At 44.7% G+C, this 23,023-nt stretch overlaps 2 protein-coding genes and 1 non-coding gene across 3 annotated transcripts in view; 1 reads left to right on the top strand and 2 right to left on the bottom strand.

Moving 5' to 3' along the window:
• RHPN2 (rhophilin Rho GTPase binding protein 2) overlaps positions 1-20,068 on the top strand; it is a 54,897-nt gene extending 34,829 nt beyond the window's left edge. The window contains exons 5-15 of the mRNA XM_054588981.1: positions 1,692-1,769; positions 2,138-2,262; positions 4,194-4,360; positions 6,239-6,426; positions 6,829-6,985; positions 8,521-8,640; positions 10,085-10,279; positions 12,953-13,029; positions 13,580-13,726; positions 14,012-14,167; positions 18,769-20,068. Of these exons, the coding sequence (XP_054444956.1) occupies positions 1,692-1,769; positions 2,138-2,262; positions 4,194-4,360; positions 6,239-6,426; positions 6,829-6,985; positions 8,521-8,640; positions 10,085-10,279; positions 12,953-13,029; positions 13,580-13,726; positions 14,012-14,167; positions 18,769-19,032 (1,674 nt within the window). The 3' untranslated portion in view covers positions 19,033-20,068. The remainder of the gene's footprint in view (positions 1-1,691; positions 1,770-2,137; positions 2,263-4,193; positions 4,361-6,238; positions 6,427-6,828; positions 6,986-8,520; positions 8,641-10,084; positions 10,280-12,952; positions 13,030-13,579; positions 13,727-14,011; positions 14,168-18,768) is intronic.
• LOC129083248 (small nucleolar RNA SNORA76) lies at positions 1,452-1,581 on the bottom strand. Its single transcript, XR_008530475.1, has one exon. It is a non-coding gene; the product is annotated as a small nucleolar RNA SNORA76 (small nucleolar RNA).
• A 728-nt stretch (positions 20,069-20,796) lies between the features above and the next one.
• FAAP24 (FA core complex associated protein 24) lies at positions 20,797-23,023 on the bottom strand. Its single transcript, XM_054588837.1, has 4 exons — positions 22,918-23,023; positions 22,664-22,803; positions 22,327-22,479; positions 20,797-21,045 (listed from the first exon to the last, which is right to left on the bottom strand). The coding sequence occupies exons 1-4, from the start codon at positions 23,021-23,023 to the stop codon at positions 20,797-20,799; spliced, it is 648 nt and encodes a 215-aa protein (XP_054444812.1).

Raw genomic sequence — 23,023 nt, 5'->3', positions numbered from 1 at the left:
TAAAGGTCATGTTATCGAATACTCATATTTTATGGTATAGGAAAATGTTTGATGCATTGCCAATTTTTTAAAAAAGCAAAACAAAGCTCTATATTCTTTGAGTAGTACAATCCCATTTTTATAAGATGAGGGTAATGGACGTGTGTGTAGATATGCATGGAGCGGACAAAAAGCAGGACTTTAATGTAGGAAGTGTGTAAAGAGATCCTCACAGACACTTGTGAAAGAACGTAATTGCACAGCCTCTGTCCTCACCTTTCTTTCTTTTTTCTTTTCTTTTTTCAAAATTTTAAATCCTCACCCGAGAATATGTTTCTTGATTTTAGAGAGAGAGGAAGGAAGAGAAAGACAGAGGGAGAGAGAGGGCAAAACATTGATGTGAGAGACAAACATTGGTCAACTGCCTTCCAACCGGGGATCAAACCCGCAGCCTTTTGGTGTACGGGGAGGATACCCCAACTGACGGACTCGTCTGGCCAGGGCTCTCCCTGCCTTTCTTGCAGCCAAGGAGAGCCAGCACTCAGGGAGGATGTTATGCCAGAATGTGCTTTCCGTATCCCTTATACTGCTCTTGTTTTTTTCCCCTACAATATTTGTCATCTTCTAAGATGCCATATAATTTATGTGTTCCTTGTGTCTGGTTCTTATTGACTGTGCCCCTGCGATAATATAAGCTCCACCGGACTGGATCTTTATTTTGTTCACTGATGTAGCCCAGGCTGTGAATGTGCCTGGCTCAAGTGCGTGCTCGTCAGTATGTGCTGTATGACTGAGTGAGCTCAAAGACAGCGTGTCAAACTCTGGGCTGTGGGCCCTGTGGGGGGTGTTGCTAGGGTGCTTCATTTTGGAAGGGCCAGAGCTGCTGTCACAAGGGTTAACATCGCAGCATCCCGGCAACAGTCCTAAGATACAAGTTTCCTTTTCCAGGAGGATGCTGTGCCCTGGTACTGAAGGCAGCCCACAGGATGCAGGTCTGAGCCCCTAAATATCTGTGGCATTTAGTAGAATTGCCTAATGTATAGGTCACTTAACTGTTGCAGACATTTAAAAAAAAAACTTCAGCTTTCCTTTTTACGGAAGCAACAAAAGAAAATTTTTTAAATATATATAGCACTGGCCAGGTGGCTCAGTTAGTTGGATGGTCCTCTCATACACCAAAAGGTTGTGGGTTCAAGTCCTGGCCAGGGCACATACCTAGATTGTGGGTTTGATCCCTGACTGGGACATGCACAGGATGTTTCTGTCTTTCTCCCTTCCTCTGTCTCCAAAATCAGTAAACATAGCCTTGTGTGAAATATACATAAACACAATTAATAAAATAAACCCCACCACTCAGAAAATCACTGTAGAATATAATCTTCTATAGGTTCCTATGTATTCTACATGTATTTTTATTTACTTATTTATTTTTTCTGTTTTTGCTTTTCTTTCTTTTCCTTTCTTTTTTGCCGCCATGTGGCTAAGGGTTAAAAGGGGCAGGGTGTGGAGAGTTAGGTCCCAGTTATGCACAAGCATGTGCTCTGGCCCTGCAGCCTGACCCTGGTGTCATGCGCAGGGGCAGCAGGGCCTCAAAGACAGCGTAAAGGGAACATGTATTTTTAAAGGGAGCACATTAGACATTACTCTTTTACCTCTTTATGGTTTTGAGTGACACTCTATCTCAATTTTATCTTATCCCACTTTTCTTACAGGACTTTATTCTGGAACATTACAGTGAAGATAGCTACCTATATGAAGATGAAATAGCAGATCTTATGGATCTGAGACAGGTGCGTTTCTGCAAGCAGCAGGGAGGGGACAGTCAAACCTGGAGCTTGAGTCTTCAGAACATCTCACTGTTGCACTTGAAATCTTGTGGGATTGCAGATTGTTGGAGGTGATCGGGAGGGGCTGCCAGAATCATCTGTCCCACCTGTCACACAAGTCCACAGAAGGGAAGAGATCTGCCTGCTGGCACATCTGGGGCTGGATTTGGGACCCCCATGTTCATCCCAGCCCTGTCCAAGCCTCCTAGAGTTCGTGATACCGGTAGCAGGGCCCAAACTCCACAGAACAGCATGTGTAGCACCTTCTACCTTCCACCGCATCTGCTCTCTACTCACCCACTCACCCCCTTGGGGGTTTTCTTTCCTTTCAGTCTTGCCGGACACCCAGCAGGGATGAGGCCGGTGTTGAGCTGCTGATGAGTTATTTCCTCCAGCTGGGCTTTGTTGAGAGCCGGTTCTTCCCACCCACCCGACAGATGGGGATCTTGTTCACCTGGTAGGTGCCCGGGGTCTGAGCTGGTGCTGCCCCACTGCACCGTGGGCCCCTCTTTCTAATTGTCCTTTTTGTACAGGACGTGTAGATAAACTGGTGTTTATTTGTGAAGGGGACCCAAGGGGAGAAGGCTCCAACAGACCTTGCCTTTTTTCTTCTCAGAACAAGTGAGCTGAAGAGAAGAGGCATTTTTTTCATGCTCATTTTCTCATCAGGGCTCTGAGGTAGAACTAACAAGAAGCAAGATTCTTATCCCAGATGGGGTGGGGGCTGGGAATCAGGTTTTGTCCCAATGACAAGGGCTCCAAACAGAAATAGGTCGAATTAAAAACAAAGCAAAATATTTGGTTTTTTCCAGAGTTGGTATTTTTTTTCTTCTTTACTGAGTTTGGAGAGAGATGAAGGGGACGGGGAGAGAGAGAAACATTGGTTTGTTGTTCCACTTATTTATATATTCATTGGCTGATTCTTGTATGCACCCTGACCCAGGATCAAACACACAACCCTGGCATATTGGGACAATATTCTAACCAACCGAGCTACCCAGCTAGGGCTAGAGTTGATATTTTTTCTTTTTTAAAAGATTTTATTCATTTATTTTTTAGAGATAGCGGGAAGGAAGGAGAAAGAGAGGGAGGAAATGTTGATGTTTGAGAGAAAGAGCAATCAGTTGCCTCTCACACGCCCCCAACCGGGGACTGAACCTGCAACCCAGGCCTGTGCCCTGATCAGGAATTGAACTGACTGACTTTTGGTTTGCAGTTTGACGATGCCCAATCCACTGAGCTACACCAGCCAGGGCTAGAGTTGGTATTTTCAAAGATGAGTGTTGTTTAAATACTTTGGAGGTGCTGTACCTATTCTCTGAGTGTGGGTGAGAGGAGACTAAATCCCAATAGTAAGGATCACATTGAAGTTAAATTACACACAGTAGGCCCCTATGATGCCTGCCTTTTGAAACGAAAGACAGATGACTTTTTGTAAAGATTCTGTGAGCGGTCTCCTCTGGTCAAGGTACTAAAGGCGATTTCACCTCCGTCTTGAATTAAGAAGTTCCATGTCTACCTGCTGGTTGATGTGTGAACTTTAAAACAAATCTTGAATCTTTTAGACTTTAGCAAGAATTATGAGGGGTTTGTAATTGCTGTATTTTAGTTAGAAGAGGCCTTATATTTTTTAGAGCAGTTTTAGGTTCACAGCAAAATTGAAGGGAAGGTCCAGAGATTTTCCATAAACTCCCTGCCCTCACACACCAGCCACCTCCCCCAATATCAGCGACCCCCATCAGAGTACATTTACTACAGTTGACACATTATCACCCAGAGTCCATAGTTTACATTAGGGTTCACTCTTGGTGCTGTACATTCTATATGATTTGGATAAGTGTATAATGACAGGTACCTATCGTTATAATATGCGGAGTAGTTTCACTGCCCTAAAATTTTTTTGTGCTCCACCTATTTGTCCCTTCCCCTTCTCCCCTATGAACCCTGGTAATCACTGATTCTTTTTCTGTCTCTATTGTTTTGCCTTTTCTAGAATGTCATATAGTTGGAATCATACAGTATGTAGCCTTTTCAGATTGGCTTCTTTCACTTAGCAATATACATTTAAGGTTCCTGCATGTCTTTTCATGGCTCAATAGCTTTTTGTCTTTTTAGTGCTGAATAATATTCCACTGTATGGATATACTGCAGCTCTTTAATCCATTCACCTGCTGAAGGACATCTTGGTTGTAAAACCTTATTTTTGGGTGCTATTGTGATGTCTTCAGTATGATCAGACCCATTGTCTTGTTTGGAAATGAAAGCCTTATTGCATGTGCATCTTTGATTTTTATTCAAGAAATAAATTTTGATCACTTTTTTCCCAAAATGGCATTAACTAGCCAAGTAATCTATATTCTCACAACACATTACATTTCTTTTAAATAGGTATGACTCCCTCACCGGGGTCCCGGTCAGCCAACAGAACTTGTTACTGGAAAAGGCCAGCATTCTGTTTAACATTGGAGCCCTCTACACACAGATTGGGACCCGGTGCAATCGGAAGGCGCAAGCTGGGCTGGAGAGTGCAGTGGACGCATTTCAGAGAGCCGCAGGTACGTCTCCGAGAGGGCTGCTGGGACAGAGTCCTGACCCTATTCGTTGGCACTGGGTACCCCAGCTGAAGTGGGTCCGTGGGTCCTTCCCAGGCCCACGCCTGATCTCATGGACCTGAAAGGGCCAGGCCAGTTTCCAGTGCTGGTGTAATTTCCCACCAAGAGAATTACTTAATGGTTTAAACCCTGTTGGCACAGTCTGAGTCTGGGTGGTGGCTCATGTACACAGTGAATCCTGTGGCTAACGATTAATCTTTTCCAAATGAGTGGCCCCAAGGGTGGTAGTAAATGAAGTGTTCCTTTGAACACTATATTGAAGAACAGAATACGTTTTTCTGAGCAGTAAAAACATAGGCTTTTTAAAAAATTATGTGTCCCTGGTTAGTGCCTATTACTATTTATGCCTTTGTATTTTGCTGATTCTGTGAAGCCTGCCTGCCTACCTAAGGTGCTCTTCTCAGCCCTCTGTCAAACGACACTTAGCACGAACCTGTGGAGGACCAGGGCTTGGAGGCCTGGTGCAGTGGGTGGGCCCATCTGGCTGACACATTTCGAAGGGTCCTGCCTCGGCCCCCCCCCGCCGCCCCCGCCCAGCAGGGCCTGTGTCTGGCATACTCAGGATGAACCAGTATGCCAGTATTCTGTATAGGAGTTGATTTCTTTCTCTGTAAATCCTTTTCTGGACTCATCATTCTGAGGAATCTTGAGCAGGTATACTTGTGACTGTCTCTGAGATTACAGACATGTACAGAATGCAGCTTGAGAACAAAGTGGAGAAACCCAGAGAGGCGCAAACAGCCCGCCGTAGTTGCCTTCCTTCTGCAAAGCTGTCTGCTTGGAGGCAAAACCAGAGGAACCAGTCAGATGGGATTCATGGTGGAGCTTTTATTTTAGCTGCAGGTTGATGTCTGTTTATGTTGTGACAGTTAATTTTCTAAAGCTTAAAAAAAAAAAGTCAGCCGAGGGCCACAGCCGGAAAATTTCTGTTGAAATGGGCTGAGCTGCTCTTTCCAGGGCCCCAGGGAAAAGCCCTACTTTTCCGAATGACCTGGGTGTTAAGTGTGAGCCTGCCCCACGCACCTGCCTGCTTTCTGCTCTGCCTTCCTCAAGTGCCCGGCCATGTTTGGAATTTCTCAGTTGTCCCAGGAGAGAGAGGAATGGATGGCAGCAGGCTGGTTTCCCTTCCTGATACAGATGTAAATGTTTGGAAGAGTCATATCATTTTTTAAACTGTGGTAAAAGATACATAGCGAAATTACCATTTTAACCATTCTTAAGAGTTCATTGGCATTAAGTCCCTTCACATTGTTGTGCAACTCTTTCTCCATCATCCCAAACTGAAACTGTTGCTATTAAACAGTAACTCTCCATTTCCTCTCCCCCTCCCAAACTCCTGGCAAATACCATTCTACTCTTTATTTCTATGAATTCCAGACTATTCCAGGTATCTCATTTCAGTGGAATCATACAATATTCGTCCTTGTGATTGGCTTATTTCACTTAGTATAATGTCTTCTTCCATATTGTAGCATGTGCCAGAATTTTCTTTTTAAGGCTGAAAAACATTTCATTGCGTGTTTATACCACATTTCATGTATCCATTAATCAGTCCATTTATGGACATTCAAGTTGTTTCTGCCTTTTGGCTATGCTGCCATGCTGCCATGCATGTTGGTCCACAACTACCAGTTTAAGTCCCTGCCTTCAGTTTTCTGGTGTGTATTCCTAGGAGTGGAATTGCTGGAACTTATGGTAATTGAGAATCATATTTTTGAAGATGCTCCAGGATTTTTGCTTCAGTCAGTTTTCTATATTTCTGAACAGCATGGTGAAATAAATATGGTCCCCAAATAATGTGCAAAATATTTCCAATCGTAGGGGTTTTAAACTACCTGAAAGAGACGTTTACTCACACACCAAGCTACGACATGAGCCCCGCCATGCTCAATGTGCTGGTCAAAATGATGCTCGCCCAGGCCCAGGAAAGTGTGTTTGAGAAAATCTGCCTTCCTGGGATCCAGAATGAGTTCTTCATGCTGGTAAAGGTGGCTCAGGAGGCTGCCAAGGTAAGCCTTCCTGGTTCTCGTGACTTTCAGGGTGGGCAGGATGTGTCGGTGTGGGCCCCTGGATGCAGCGGGGACGTCCCACCACAGCTTGCCCATGGCCTGGGCAGCATGCCCATCCTGGCCAGCGTGCTGGCTTGCATTTTCTTGGCAAGTACTAGTGTTTCAGATATGGATCACTGATTCCATCTGCAGCTTAGCCTAAAACCCAGCATAATGACAGTTGCCCGATCTCCCAGTTAACTCTGACACTGACAGCATGAAGACCTCTTGGAGTCGCTCCCAGATTCTGGAGCGGCCCCTGGCAGAGGCTGCTGCACAGAAGAAAGGGCTCTTTTTCTGCAGCCCGGGTGCATGAGGGCCCCTATGCCAAGCTCCCCCTTCCCCACATCCCTTCTTTTGCAGGTGGGAGAGGTCTATCAGCAACTGCACGTCGCCATGAGCCAGGCGCCAGTGAAGGAGAACATCCCCTACTCCTGGGCCAGCTTGGCCTGCGTGAAGGCCCACCACTATGGAGCCCTGGCCCACTACTTCGTAGCTACCCTCCTCATCGACCACCAGTGTAAGGCTTGGGGGCTCGGAGGCTCTGGGCTTTGGTCAGGGCTGTGGTTTTCCCACCTCCAGGAGATTCTGAGCTGAGTGGGAGTTGTCTGCTGGCCCTGGAGGTGCTCACAGCCTGGGGACAGAGGGTGGGAAGTATGTGCTGGCCCCGGCAGCTGTCACACAGGCCAGGGTGGGACTAGGTGTTCTGTGTTTCCCCTGTGGAAGGAAGAGGGGAAGCGCTAATTCTGCCTGGGATGCGACAGGCAGCCCCATGATCTAGAACAGGGCACGGACCAGGGCGAGGACTAGGAGGCATTTGCCTTAGGCACAAAGTCTAAGAGAATGCCTCAGAACTCAGCAATCAAGATAAAATTTTGTGACATTTTACGTGAATCAAAATTAACGCATAAAGAGAGGGATTGTTAACCATGCTGTGCTAAGCCACATCAGCAAAAAGCAAAATTTTTTTAACATAGATTTTTTGCATCAATTCTGATATTTAGAAATTTGTATTAAACTATTATATGCCTTGACTGTTGAGTTTTTGGCATCCCTTTCAACTTGCAGCTGGAGGTGAATGCATCACTCTCCTCACTCTAGTCTTGGCTCTGATCTCAGGTCAGGTGGGACTTTCGTTGTAATTTATACTAATCAAGACAGCCCCCATCATAATGGAAGGTATAACCTCAGGAGCCAGGTTGCCCAGGTTCATATCCTCAGGTCTGTCATTTATTAGCTATGTGATCTTGGGCAAGTGACTTAGCTGCTCTGTGCCTCAGTTTTCTCCCCTCTAAAACGGGCGGGGGGTCGGGGGTGGGCGGGGTATGAAGGGAACCTATGTCACAGGGCTGTTGAGAAGGCAGAGTGCCTATGTGCAAAGCCAAATAGTGCCTTGTTTGTAGATGGGCTCTCTGAAAGTGTTAGCTGGTACTGCTAGCACTGTTACGTAGTCTGCTAGGCAGGGCAAGTCATGCAAACCAGCGGAAATACAGGGCTGCAACAGCGGCAGTAGAGACACCAGTGAGGCAGCAGTTGGACTCCCTGGTGTAGTCATAGACAGTTTTTCGTTCGCGTTGGACCTGGAGCTCTGAGGGGAGCTTCTCCAGGTGACCAAGGCAGGAAAGGACAGCTGGAACAAGAACACGACCTGAGCTCTGGGCGGAGGCTCACAGTGTTGAGTGTAGCGGTGGGTGCCTTGGTGAGGTTAGAGGGGTGCACGTTCCAGGGAGGGTGCTGGCACAGAGGCCACCAGAGGTTTGAGGCGGGACTGTGCTAGAAGGTTCTGGGAAATTGGTGGCTCGGAGGGGACTGAGAGTGGGGCCTCAACGCCAAATGATGAGCCCCAAGTGTACCAAGTCTTGTGGGCTGTGCTACCTGGAGTGTGTCCAAGAGCAGAAAGGAGACCTATTATTCCAAGTGCCTTGTAAAGCTGGAGAATTAAAGGAACCTGAAGATGTGGTTGAAAGAAAAATCTCTGAGTGGGTCTGCGGCACTGCCTCCAGAGTCCTTGGCCACATCCATGAGAAGGGACTTACCCTCTGGCTCTTGTTGCAGTGAAGCCTGGTACAGATGAAGACCACCAGGAGAAGTGCCTGTCCCAGCTGTATGACCACATGCCAGAGGGGATGACGCCCTTGGCCACCCTGAAAAACGCTCACCAGCGCCGACAGCTGGGTGTGTATTGGCTCCCCTGCTCCCTTCCCCTTCATGCCCCGTTTGATTGATGCCCATCCCCTTTGTGCCCCATTTGATTGATGCCCAGCTGGTCTTGCTTTCAAAAAACCCCAGACATGTCCCCAGCGCAGGGCTTGGAGAGCTGGGGTCTAGAATCATTGTGGCCAGCGCCCTCTAATCTTTACGGGCTGCCAGAGCTGTGTTCTCACGGGTTCTGCGAGGGCCCAGGCCTCCCCAGTGGAGCTGGAGCTTTGACGATCTTTCAGCATCTCTAGCTGAAATGAACAGCGGTTCATTTTCTCAGATCACACCTGAGAACCAATAATGAATTGTCCTGCTTTGGTCTCTGCCAAGTCTCAGAGTGAATAGCTATTTCCATGTGCAAACCTGCCACCGCAACTTCCCATGTAGTTTCCTCATCTCAGTGATGGCAACTGCATCCTTCCAGGTCTGCAGGCCTGACACCTTGGACTCACCCTGTGCCCTGTCTCCCCACAATTGGTTAGCAAATCCCATCAACTCTGCCTAGAAAACCGGCCACTGACCCTACCTCCTTGGCCCGAGCCACACTCATACAGTGCTTGCTAAACCGAGGTTGACTCGTTGAAACCTCACATAATCCTATGAGATGGCTGTGGCACGATCCCCATTTTTCAGTTGAGGAAACAAGCCCAGAGAGGTTACACAGCTTGCTCAGCTTTTTGCAATGGCCTCATAGCTGGTCTTCTGCTTTCTTCTTCGTTCCTTCATAGTCCATTCACCTATGGCTCAGATCACCTCAGCCCTCTGCTCATACCCCGACGGGCTCTCATCTCACCCACAGTAAGGAGAAGTCTTCACCCTGCATAGCTGGACATGGTCCCGCCACTGCTCCTCTCTGTCCTCGTTCCCTACCCTTCTCTGCCCAACCCCAAGCTCCTTGTTGCCATTTCTCTTTCAGGAGTGCTCTTCTGTCAGATGTCCTCATGGCTGCTCCCTGACTTCCCTCAGGGCTCTATTCAAAAGTTACCTTCAAAAAGGCCTTCCCTGATCACCCATCACAGAACAACTTTCCACTCCCAGTCTTCTCATGCCACATCTGTTTACTCTGTTCACATTCTCCATGATCTGATTGCCACACATTCCATCATTAGTGTTTTGCTTGTTAATTTTCTGTCTTCAAACACTAGCACGTAAACTTCATGAATGCAGAGGCTAGTTTTTGTTCATTGCTTTACCCCTACTGCCTGGAACATTCAGTATATATTTGCTGAATGGATGCTTTCTGGACATAAATGAGCATGTTGCATATGCATTTCAGAGGGACGTAAGCCTTCTGCTGAGATTCTTCAGAAGAGAGAATGTCCACCTTTCTGGGCTGATGCTTGGGCACTTTGGCTCTCCTTGAGGCACTTGTGTTGCAGTTTAGGAGTCACGTTACATGGTGTTCCTTTTCTGCTGGCAGGCAAGTCCCATCTGCGCAAAGCCATTGCCCATCATGAGGAGTCCGTGCGGGAGGTGAGCTTATGCAAGAAGCTCCGCAACATCGAGCTGCTGCAGGAGGTGCTGTCCGCGGCACACCAGCGATCCCAGCTCAAGTACACTCAGCACCAAGAGGATGACGACCTGCTGAACTTGATCGATGCTCCCAACATTCTTTGTGAGTGCCAGGTGCCAAGCATGCCCTGTGTGATAGGCAGGGGCATTTGGGGCGCACAGTCTTCGTTTGCTCATTCTGTGGGGGCTGGGCAAACACTCAGGATGTGCTGGCCATCGGGAAGGGGCAAAATGCTGCTGTTGCCCATTTCCTTGTGCCTGAATCCAGGAACTTCTTTATGGTCTTGTCCTCGTCAACCCCTTGCAACTTCTGACTCCTCTCATGCCCCTTGATACTCCTCCCTTGGTGTCGGAGTGCCCTGCCACCTTGTCCATTCCCTCCTCCCCCTCTATCCCTTCTGTTGACTGTTCCTCTTGCCCAATCCCACCCACCCTTCCTGGCATTCTAAAGGATCCACTATTCCTGGTTCAGTTCCACTATATTCCTTTTCTTAAAGTCTTTCAGCTTCCTTGGGAGTTCCAGCCATCACCTCTAGTCAGGAGTCCCCTGAAACTACCTTTTACTTGACATTTTTGCTACATTCCACACCCACCCACATTCCATCTGCCTTCTGGGAAACTTCACAACTTGGGCTCCATGATTTGAAAGCCAGTGCATTCTTGTTCCCTCTCCTAGGCTTGCTCTTTCCCCTGTTTATTCCCCTGTTCATCTTTTATTAGCACCAGTATATTTTTTTCTTTTAAGACAAAAATTATTTTTATTATGAAATGAGAAATAAAACTTTTCCTGGTACAGTGGAATCAGGGGATGTAGGGAAAATACTTCAAAATCTTGTTCTGTGTGTGTGTGTGTGTGTGTGTGTGTGTGTGTGAGAGAGAGAGAGAGAGAGAGAGAGAGAAACAGAACGCTTAATCTCTGCCCTCATAGCAAATTTTAAGTATATAATAGGGTATTGTTAGCTATAATCACCATGCTATATGTTAGGTCTCTAGAACTTGTTTATCTTATATAACTGAAATTTTGTACCCTTTGACCAACCTCTTCTCATTTTCCCCTCCTCCTACCCCTGGTGTCCAGCATTCTGCTCTCCGCTTCTGTAAGTTGGTCTGTTTTAGATTCCACATACAAGTGAGATTGTGCACCCAAGCCTTTTCTAAGGCTCTCCGAGGTGTTGAGCCCTGTCCTGGGTTTGGGAATACTGAGGTGAACTGGAGAGTTGTTGCTGCCCTTGGAAAGGTGGCAGTCACTTCTGCCCTGGAGGTCAGGAGTGGAAGGCTCTCCCTGAGAGGTGACTTTACAGTGAGGAATGACTAGTATCTTTCCAGGAGTAGGGGAAGGGGACTGAAGATGGCCCAAGTGAGGAACCCCCTTTGACTATACCCCCTTCCACACTACTTCCTAAATCTCAGTCCCCAATCTTTGGAGTTCCACCCCCAATTTTCAGGGACCAGTTCCTCAGAATTATATTCCAGCTCAAGCTAGAATCCTGAGCTTGTCTGCAGTAATGTTGACTGATAGCTACTGTGCATTTGAGGTCTTCCGGGCACAATAGTAAGCACCATTTGTATACAGAATCTTACTCAACCCTCCTTCCAACTGTATGAGGCAAGTACTGGTATTGTCCTTATCTTAGAGATGAGACAATAAAGGCTTTGGGAGGTCTAAGTCCTTGCCCCAGGTGACCAAGCTGATTGGTAGAATCAGGAATGGTGCTCAGGAAGTCTCTTTCATGGACACTATGGCCATGTCCTTGGCTGCCTTGTCCACACCATGTGCTCTGTGGGCAGGAGGTAGAGAGATAACCTCCATGGAGGGAGGGAGACACACGGTTCCTGGTGAGGTCCAGGGGTGGTGGCACCATTCTTTAAGTGGATGAACAGCCAGTCCAAGCCCAGCCCTGGCTCGGGCATCTTGTAAGAAGCCACAAGGTCATCCGGTTCATAGAGGGCTGTGTTCTACCTTGGCAGGACCAGTCTTCTTCCTCAAGTTTTCTAAAGATTTTATTTATTTTTAGAGAGAGGTAGAGAAATATCAATATGAGAGTGAAACATCAGAGAGTTGCCTCTGATATCCCCCCTACTGGAGACCTGGCCCGCAACCCAGGCATGTGCCCTGACCAGGAACTGAGCCAGTGACCAAGCCAGTGCTCTATCCACTGAGCCACACCAGCCAGGGCACAAGTTTTCTTTTTATACTGTTGTCCATGTATACTTAGCCTGCTGTGGGATCCTCTGTAAGAAGCCAACTATCCTCATAGTAACGGTGGGTTGGGCCTGCCAAAAATAGGTGGAGATTTGAGCTGTTGGTGTACACAATTTGGCAAATACACTGCTCGCTGTGAAATCATCACATTACACACTAATAATGAAAAGAAACACATCTCTTCCAGCACTTTGTGTTGACAGACATGGTACTTCCTTCCATAACAGCCACACCTAAAACATAGATTACTTTGGTAGGGTTTTATGAGTGCCAAAGGAAGTCCATTAGACTATAAATAAGCTACTTGAAGGCAGGGAATGTTTCTGTTTGTCTATACTCTGTCCCAGCCCCAGAGTATGGTATGGCTCATAGTAGATACCCAAGTGGAAGATACAGGTCACACTGGGCCATGGGGTTGACCAGTAGCCCATCTTATGTACTTCTTGTCTAAACCAAGTTGGGAGCAAGATTTTCCTCCTCTTCTCTTCAGAGAGAAGACTTAGATCCGAGTTTTCAAGGATAACTTTCAACCACTGAAACATCTTTGCATTCCTTTTTCATCTTATTTTCTAGCTAAAACTGAGCAAGAGGTTGAAATTATACTGCCACAGTTCTCCAAGGTGACAGCAACAGACTTCTTCCAGAAACTGGTATGTTGAATGTGTATTTCATAATGACCTACAGGACAGCTGTTACATGTTGCAAATTATGTACAAGGCTATTTTTAGATATTTTAGATTTTTAGAGATTTTAATTAAGGTAATTTTTAAAATATAATTTTTTTAAAGGTTTTATTTATTTTTTTAGAGAGGGGAGGAGGAAGAGGGAAAGAGAGGGAGAGAAACATTGATGTGGGAGAGAAACATCAGCTGGTTGCTTCTCATACGTGCCCCAACAAGGGACTGAACACATAACCCAGGTCACTTCGCTGGATGGTGCTCAACCAACTGAGCCACACTAGTCGGGACTAAAAGATAATTTTATTTAAAATATATTGGCTATTTTAGAGAAAGTGGCAATTAATGTTCTCATATGACTGCTGTAGCATGTGTTATCCCAGATGGTGTCATTTCATTAGTCTCTGAGCAAGGTTGAATGAAATCTGAAAGGACAGCAAGGCAACATTTCCTTTAGCTTTCAAATGCCTGAATCAGCCTTCAGATCCTACAGCTAGTGAGCTAATGATGGTCTATTCCAAAGGGCCCTCTGTCTGTGTTTTCGGCTAACAAGAGATGGACACCTCCTAGAAGTATTCACTTCGCTGCAGAAGAAGGGGACTTGGGGTTCACCTTGAGAGGAAACTCCCCAGTTCAAGTCCACTTCCTGGATCCTTACTCCTCTGCTGCGGTAAGTGTGTGCCACTCTAGGCTGAGAGCAAAACTCACTGGCACCTGAGCGGGCCATCAGACTGGGAAAATACAAAGAAAGCTGCCCAGACAAATATATCTGGGTGAATTAATTTAGGGTTCCTTTATGCAAAAGGTCTCTCATGGATGCTACATGCCCAAAGAGAATTGATTAGTTTCTTAAAGCAAACTTATGCAAATATTTATTTTGTAAATGAACTTGGAAATCATTTCCAGGAATTGAATGAACAGAATGTTGACCTTTATTTAAATCATACTTTTGTAGCTGGCCGGAGCCAAGGAAGGGGATTATATTGTTTCCATTCAGAATGTGGATTGTAAGTGGCTGACAGTGAGTGAGGTTATGAAACTGCTGAAGAGCTTCGGTGAAGACGACATTGAGATGAAGGTTGTGAGCCTCCTGGACTCCACCTCATCCATGGTGAGTCCTGACACCCTCCACAGTAGATGGCAAAGTGGGGTGAGGCTGCTGTGAGTCCAGCCCCAGAGGTCTTCCCCGGGCCCTCTTCCTCCTGCCTGCATTTGTAACATCCCACAAATGACTGAACTGCTAAGCTTGTCAGTACCGCAGTGGGCTTGCCTGGGGTCAGAGAGCACTGGAAAACTTTAATTTGATTATGTAGATAAAATTACCAATTGCTTTGTTCTTCAGATTATATCTTTTTAATGACAAGAGTAATTTTGTCAAAAAGTAATTACTTGTGGTAAAAAAAAAATTCAAATGATGCAGAAGGGCTTGTCATATGAAAGACCCTCTCTGTGTGTCAGAGACAGCATTTGCTGTTCCCTGCAACCTCGGGAAGTGTGAGATACCTGTGCAAGTTCATATGCACAGTTATATCCTTTTCTTCCCCAAGTGAGAGGAATCATTCCATACATACTCTTCGACACTTGCTGCATTTAATAATGTACCATAAACACTTCCCTCTATAACAACATTCATCTTATTCATTCAACAAATATTGATTGAGCATAGGCTGTGTGCCAGGTCCTTCTTAGGTGTTGGAGCTGCAGCTGGAGCTAGACAGATTAGGTCCCCACCCCTGCGAAGCTGGCACTAAATAAGCAAATAAGTGCTGATTTTGATAAGTGCTGTAAAGAAAATAAAACGTTTAGCATAATAGGATGACTGGGGATAGGGAGAGGCTGCTCTAGACAGGACTTGCACAGGGACTTGAGGGACGAGGAGGAACCTCTTTATTTGAAGAGGTACAAGAGGAGCATGCTGGGCAGGGCGACCGACTGACTGACAGGTCCAGAGACCCTGCGGCAGGAATAGGCTTCTCCTGCTCCAAGAACAGAAAGAGGGCCTTCTGGCTGGAGCATTGTGATGACAGAGAATGAGGGGGGAGGGAGACCGGGCCTCATTGGCTGTGGTGGCACTTTGGAAGTCATTGAAGTTTCAAGAAGGGGAATGAAATGATAGGATGTTTATTTTAGAAGGATGTCTCTGCCCAGAGTGGCAGCAGAGCGTGCTGGCTGTGGCAGCCATCCAGGCCAGTGATATTGTACACTCGGAGTTGGGCGGGGGGGGGACAATGGAGGTGGATGCACCTGAGATGTGCTTTGAAGGTAGAGCAGACAGAGATTTGTAGATGATTTGTGTTTAAAAAGAGAGAGAGAGAGAGAGATGACAGGTTGTTGGCTTGAACAGCAGCATCATTTTTCGTAATGGTGGTGAACAGGGGTGGTGCTTAGGGAGGCAGAGGAGAGAGAAAACAAGACTTATGCTTTGACTTTCATACGCCATTAGACATCCACATATAAATGTAAAGTAGGCAGTTGAACCTTGAAATCTTCAGGTCAAGGGAGAAGTCACAGCTATATTTGAGAATCATCAGCAGAGAGATGGCACTTAAAGCTCTAAGAGACTAAGAGAAATTGCCTGCGAGGGGCTGAGGGCTGAGGACTAAACTCAGAGACACTGCAAGCAACTGGAGGTCTCTTAGAAGAGAAGTGGGGGCAAAGGAAGTTGAGAGGCCGAGTTCAGAGAAATCAGATCAAAAGGAGCTTCCCAATCAAGAGAAGAAAATCCTGCTGGGAGAGTGGTCGGCTGTTTTGCTTTAGTTAGAAGGGGAAGAGTGAGGGGGAAGGATCCCCGTCTATTATGTTTGGCAGCCAGACAAAAGGACAAAAGAGAGATGGCAACAGAACTCAGATTAGAGAGGGCTGGAAAGTGAATGGATTGTGTGATTTCACTGGTTAGAAATGTCCAGAATAGGCCAGTCCATAGAAACAGAATGTGGATTCATGGTTGCCAGGGGCTGGGGCCAGAGCCCTCGGGAGTGGGGAGTGGTGCTCATGGGTACGGAGTTTCTTGGGGGGATGGGAATGTTCTGAAACCAGGCAGGGTGGTAGTTGCATAACTGTGACTATACTAAAACCTCTGAATTGCATTAAAATAGTGAATTTTATGGTATGTGAACTACATAGTAATTTAAATAATAAAGAAGACAAGTCAAGGGACTCACAGAGTACCTTGGAGAAGGGATCATAAGAAATGATATTTTCAGGGGCAGAATCCATAGAATTGCTGGACAAGTAACCAAAGTCCCAACCAGAAATGGAGAAGAGGTTTGTCCAAAAGGAGGATGAATGAAAGGCTGGGTTCTGGGCTGAAGGGCAGGAGTAGGTGGCAGGCCAGGGAGGGAGGCCCTGCCCCTGAGCAGAGATTGAAAGACCTATCTTCCAGTCTTGTTGTATCTTTGGATGAGGCCAATGGACGTGATGGTTAAAAGGCAATCAGACAGTCTAGATTTGAATCCTGGCTTTGCCACCAGTTTTGTGACCTTGGGCAAGTCAGCTCAGGCTCAGAAAAATGGGGGAAACAGTGCCTGATGTGGAATATGTTTTAGTTCAGAATAGATGCTGTAATAACCATGATGTGGTTATTTTTTTCCCCAAGCAAGGATTTTAGATAACATTTGAGTACTACTTTTAACTGCTGATCCTTTTCTTCAAGGAAAATCAAATAATGAGAATAAAGCGGAGTGCTCTTGCTGAATTGATCACCTGGTCCCCAGACTCTCTGGATCATAGTGGGGACCCTAGGGACTCCTGTGAAGCACATTGTGAAAACTGCTGATGTAGTGGAATCCTAGGCTTAGAATCAAAAGACCTGGAATCAAGCTTTGGCTGCCATTAATAAGCTGTGTGACCTTCATTCAGCAGGTTAATACCCACCCACCTTGGCCTCAGTTTCCTCACCCGTATAATGTAAGAGTTGACTAGGGCTGTGGCTTCAAACTGCTCCGTAAAGCTCTGAGAGTTCCAGAGAGGTGCCTCCGGAAGATGTGAGAGGGGAGCATGCTGGGTGTGGACAGGAGAAAAAATAATGGGAGGAAGGGAAGACCTGTGAAAGGGAGCAGAGACCTTAGGGTAGTAGCTGGCAGTGGGGGTACAGGCATAGGGGAAAGGAAAGCATTTCACAGGTGGTGGTGTGTGTGCAGGTAACACAGCAATCTTGTGCTGGTGGGAGTCTGGGAGACAGGCGGGCCAGGAGGGAATACCTGGAGGAGAGCGCGCGTGAGATCCAGGTACACCAGAGGGTTTGTCTTTGGGGACATGTGCAATTAAGTGTAAGGCAGGGATATCAGGAGGGCATGTGGGTGGGGGGCCTGATAGAAAGTATCTAGGAGAAAAGGAATAAAGTTACTAGGGAACTGTAGGACTGCCAGATAATGGGGTGCCCAGTTAGAGGTCTGAGGTCAGGGTTAGAATGTCAAGTGAAGCCAGTCAGCTTGGTAAATATCCTCTCCAGTAATGCACGGCTGTTTAGATGCCGCCTGGGGGAGGCAGCAGATGTTGAACTAGAGTGGACATTCACTGGTCAAAGTGTGTTAAGAAATTGAGGGTGTTTGTAAGAGGGGTTATTCTGCGAAACAGACTCTGAGCAGGTGAAGGTTGAAAAATATTTGCAGGCATTAAATATACCTCTAGGAGTTTATTGTTTTTAGTGAGAGCACACGTGTCCTGTAGAGCATGTGGGGTTAATGGCAGTTTTATAGAAAAGGAGAGGAATTCCATCCAAAGGAGCCACACTCAAGAAGGACATTTTATAGTGAATACCCCCCTTCATTGCTGCATCACTCAAATTCCTTGATTTATATTATGAACAATGTACCCAACCACTTAGATCTATTGCACGCTTATATAAATGGCCTGATTTCAGTGCCCGAACATAGATGTTCAATAATCATTTCGTGAATGAAACAACCTCAGTGTTAGGCAAATCTTACAAGCAGGTGAGAACCCATGTGGAAGTGTTTAGAAAACAAGTTTCTCCAGTTTTCCTATCTGGGTCCTACACAATCTTTTAATAGCTAATAGTTGGATTTAATAGGTACAGTTTTATTTGGGGAAGATGACAAAGTTCTGGAGATGAATAATGGTGATGATTGAATGACCATGTGAATGTATTTAACACCACAGGACTGTATCACTTAAGTAGGGGAAAAAATAGTTAATGGTATCCTGCCTGTAGATTATATATTGCCTGTAAAGAGAATGAAGTTGAGCTATACCTAATGGCATAGACTGAAATCCAAGACACTAAGTCAAGAAAGCATCGTGCATCAGTGTCGGTAGTGTATTCCTTTTAAGGAAAGACAAATGGTGACATATACTTATGCACATAGCATTACCTGTATATGAACATTATCTCCAAAAGTGTAACAAATCACGTTTACTCAGAAGGGCCTTGAGCCAAGGTAGGAGCAACATGTACTGTTCACAGTAAGTATTTTCATATCGTTGACCATGAGCATGTATTACTTTTTCAAATACAAGAATCTTAAAAAGTGAGTAGTGTTCCTTAGCCTAAATCACTGCTGTTGAATATATTCCTTAAAAATTGTCTTTGTTTAATTCTGTATAAGTGTTAGTCACCTGAGTCTCAGAATTACATGAGCGTAATTTTAAAGAGGATGCTGTAAGTGCAGAATGTGAATCTCAGACTTTGCAGTCATTTATTGGGTATGTTGAGGATTTCTAACACCCCTTTTTTTCCTTTTCTATGTGCAGCATAATAAGTGTGCCACATACTCTGTGGGAATGCAGAAAACTTACTCCATGATCTGCTTAGCCATAGATGATGATGATGATAAAACTGATAAAACCAAGAAAATCTCCAAAAAGCTCTCTTTCTTGAGTTGGGGCACCAACAAGAACAGACAGAAGTCTGCCAGCACCTTGTGCCTCCCGTCGGTTGGGGTTGCCAGGCCTCAAGTCAAGAAGAAGCTCCCCTCTCCTTTCAGCCTTCTCAACAATGACAGTTCTTTGTACTAGTGCAAGGAAACAAAAACACTCAGGCCCATAACATTTCCAGTCCTGACTAGGCCTTCATATTTGTGCTGTAATGGAAAATTTCTACCTACTCTCAAATGCTGTTTTCTCACAGTATAACCTTACAATGGATGTCTTTATGAATGAAATAAGAAACCTCTTGAAATTTGTGGATGGCAGCATATTGCTGCAAGTTATTTATTATATAAAGTATTGTAAATAGAATAGGGATGAAAATACAGCTATTTTTAACGGCTACAATTATGACTTTCAGTTACTATCAGTTAAAATGGGGTCACCTACATTGACTCTATTAGTTTCCAGGCTTGCGTAATATAATAGATCATTCCCTAACGCAGAATCCAGATGAGCCCAAATTAAGGCATGTCAAGGGACAATAATGATGGACTTAAATTGGTATTACTAAAAAGTTCCAAAGAGCTGCTTTCTAAGGGGAATTCATTCATCTGAATTTCTAAGATTTTACTATTATTTCTATATAATATGAATGCTATTTCCAGATAAAGTCTAGTGTCAAATTTGTCATGGCTTATTAGATAAAACAGTTTCTGAGTAATTTTTCTTCTAGTTACATGTCATTTAAAAGTTGCTGGCAGTGGCAAGTGTTAAATGAAGATGCTGTCTACAAGGTAGATAATATACTGTTTGATACTCAAAACATTTTTCATTTTGTTTAGAGAGTACATAATTGTATATTTTAAGAGTCTTTAAAATGAGTTGAATTTTATAAGGTAATGATGTAAATAATTCCAGTTTAAAGCTCTGTTTGACTTTTTAAAATGACATTTTTACTAATCGATTTCTCATGCTATAAGTTGGATGATACTGTGATTCTAATAAGATTCACTGTTGACATAGTACAAGTTATATAGCTTTAAAAATATAGCATTGAGATCTAATTTTGAGAGTTAACAAGAATTTAAAACATTCTCTAGTGTGCAATATCAAAAGTGAAGCAGTCCCTCTGAGGAAGGGGACCAACTGCTCTTAGGGCCATTTTTGTACAAATATTTAAATAAACACATTCATTTGCCTGAGTTAATGTTTTTCTTTACTTTCTCACTCTAATTCTTTCCTTTCAAAATTGTTTCTACCTTAACGCACAAATGACTTTATCACTTGATTTTTTAAGAGTTACTAACATGTCGCAAAACAGGACTTGCAAGTTATCTTAGTATCTTTGAAAGCATACGGCTTTTTTAATTGTGTTTATTTTTTGAGTGGGCAAAGGTACTTTTTGATCCCCAGCCTCCAGCTTTTCTTTCTAGATGCAGCTGCCCCTGCCGTTTTCCTGTGTATCTTCCCATTGTTGGGCTTTACATTCACAAACACATTCTCCACCCTGCCCCTCACCCCAACATGGGCTTTTTAAGTTGGAACTATATGCTCCAGGCTCTCTGTTCAGATGTGCCCAATGATTATAAAAAAAAAACTGTGCAGCCATGAAAGAAGTAAGGGAGGAAGAACAAAGTTTGTATGACGTTTATTTACACTGGCAGTAGTCCTCAAAGCACAGATATATTAAGACCAAACCTGAAGAACAGTGGCTCTGCCACCAGGAACAAGGGGCTTATGGTACACAGTGCTTCATTGTAGGTTTGTTTCCTTTAGAAGGTCATATCAATCACCTGAAACTTGGTAAGATCTTTCCATGACAGATGCAGGTCAAGGCCACACACTCACATCTGCTCAAGCTGGCTTTTTGCTGAATCTGAGAAAATGTAGTACCTGCTGTGAGAAGAGCTGTCACCTGGACTGTGTGAAGAACGCATGAATTTGCTGTGCTACTGCTTGTCCAACGACCTGCTCCAGTTCTTTGATGGAAGCATTACTTAGTTGCTGGATACTTGAGAACTTCTGAAGCAAAAGGGAAGCTTTAACTCTTCCAACTCCTGGGATCTGTTGTACAGTTCGAAGTAGAGATGGCTCAGAGATTAGAGCCCGTTTCTTCCTGAGAAAAGGGTTCTTACTGGGCTCTTTGGTTTGCTCTAGAACCTGAACCAAAATTAAAGAGCATATGAGCACCCTCTAGTGGACTAGCAGTCTTCTTACAAATTTGCTTGGTGGAAATTTGACTTTCCCTATTTGGTTCAGCTTGACTTACCACTACAAATGTTTACGCATACCATGAATATAACTTTTCATCAGCAAAATTATTGAAAGATGAGCCATATGGTTACACAAAGGAGTAAGATATGAACATTTTAAATAAAAACTTGGGTTTCTAGAATGTTTAGGATAAAAGTGATGAAAACGTACTCTGAGGAATTCAAACATGTTCCTATGATCAACTAAGAAACATTTCAGTTGTATGAGATTAAATGATGCCTACACCTAAATTGGACCTGCTTGATACAGGACCTGGAGAGATCTTGCCTATCAAAAGAGAAGCCTAGTCTCAATTAGTTGTAGAAACAGAAAAGGCAGATAATAGTATTACAACAAGGACATTAGGAATAATAAAGCAAAACAAATGGGGTGGAGAGCCATGGAGGGATCTGTGAACAACACAGGACTACACTTCTAATTTGGGGAAGATTTAAAATCAACAACACAATAACAAAAATTGATGCTTGGGCCCTGCTTCCACGTTCTGGTTTTCAATTGGTCTGAGGTAAGGGTCATGTATTATTTTGAAGTTTCCCCACAAAATTCTGATGTACAGTCAAGTTCAATAATTTTATACTAGGTTTAAAAACAACAGCATAAACTTGCACACAGAGTGCTGATACTTAAAAGATACATGAAGCTAAGCAGCTGCTGACATTTTCACCAGTGTCAAGAAAGAATGAGTGATGGAGTCCTCTCAGCCTGGTAGTCTAAAATCATCTTCCACTTGTTCACTTTGTTACACAGTTACCTAGAATGGGTGTCAAACTGAGCTGGTTGCAGAGGCAGCTTCTGAACTTAAATTCCTCTAAAAGGTTTTATAGCTCTGGCTGGTGGTATAGCTCAATGGACTGAGCACTGACTGGGCTGCAAATTGGAAGGTCACAGGTTCAGTTCCTAGTCAGGCCATGTGCCTGGGTTGTGGGCCAGGTCTCCATTTGGGGGTGTGTTAGAGGCAACCTACTGATGTTTCTCTCCCTCTCTCTAAAAATAAATAAAACCTTTAAAAGAAAGAAAAGATTTTATAAACCAACAAAGTGATTAGATTGGCTTGAGGGCCTTGGGAAGAAACCATAGCAAGCAAGGGCAGCAGCTAAACGATCCATGAAGGTCAGCTGACAGTCCTCCAGACAGTGCTACTGTGGAGGTGTAGAAATCAGTACTTACTAATTGGATAATGAGGCAGGACCCTTCCATCTGGTTGGCCACTGGAAGCAACACCATCCCAAGGTCCAGCACAGTAAACTTCTGTATGGCTGGGAAGTACTGTTCACTCATCTGCGTTTTTTCAACTATTACTATCCCTTGAAGATGACTAGACTTAAAAGGAAAATAAAAAACAACAGTAAACCATTTTGTAACAAAATTCTTTCAAGTTTAAGAAAGCTGTTGCTTCAAGAGTACTTGGAATGGCCAAATGCTTGCATATGAATTATTCCAAACACACGAGGGAAAGGGGTCTAGAAGTCAGTTTAAATGTCAGTTTCTTCAATTCAGTACTTACATTTCTAACTCGGACAAGCCTCTTTCGGTAGCTATTTCCAGCCACCAAATCGGCTTCCTTGATATAAAGAATGCAGGATCTGATAGATAAGTAGAAATCTACCGGTGCCAGGCCATCCTCAAAAACAAGCTTAATTTTCCCTTAAAATGAAGACAAGAAAAGTTCCGTGAGCTTTGGATGGCAGCAATTGGTAGACTTTTTTTAAAATGTGGGATTTGAAGAGAGAGGGTTTATACAGAGGGCAACCCACCGACCTTGCATGCCCTGTGCCAGCTGCGACCCACGCCATTTCTCATTGGCAACAATGTGCCCAAAAGGAACGTGCACAGGGCCTGTGCTATCCTCGGGGTTCCTTTCCAT

This window comes from Pteronotus mesoamericanus, unplaced genomic scaffold, assembly GCF_021234165.1.
Source record: "Pteronotus mesoamericanus isolate MK-2021 breed Mesoamerican mustached bat unplaced genomic scaffold, CSHL_Meso_final scaffold_165, whole genome shotgun sequence".
In the NCBI taxonomy this organism is placed as follows: domain Eukaryota; kingdom Metazoa; phylum Chordata; class Mammalia; order Chiroptera; family Mormoopidae; genus Pteronotus; species Pteronotus mesoamericanus.
The sequence above is the reverse complement of the archived record's forward strand: the minus strand, read 5'-3'. Positions and strand labels throughout refer to the sequence as shown.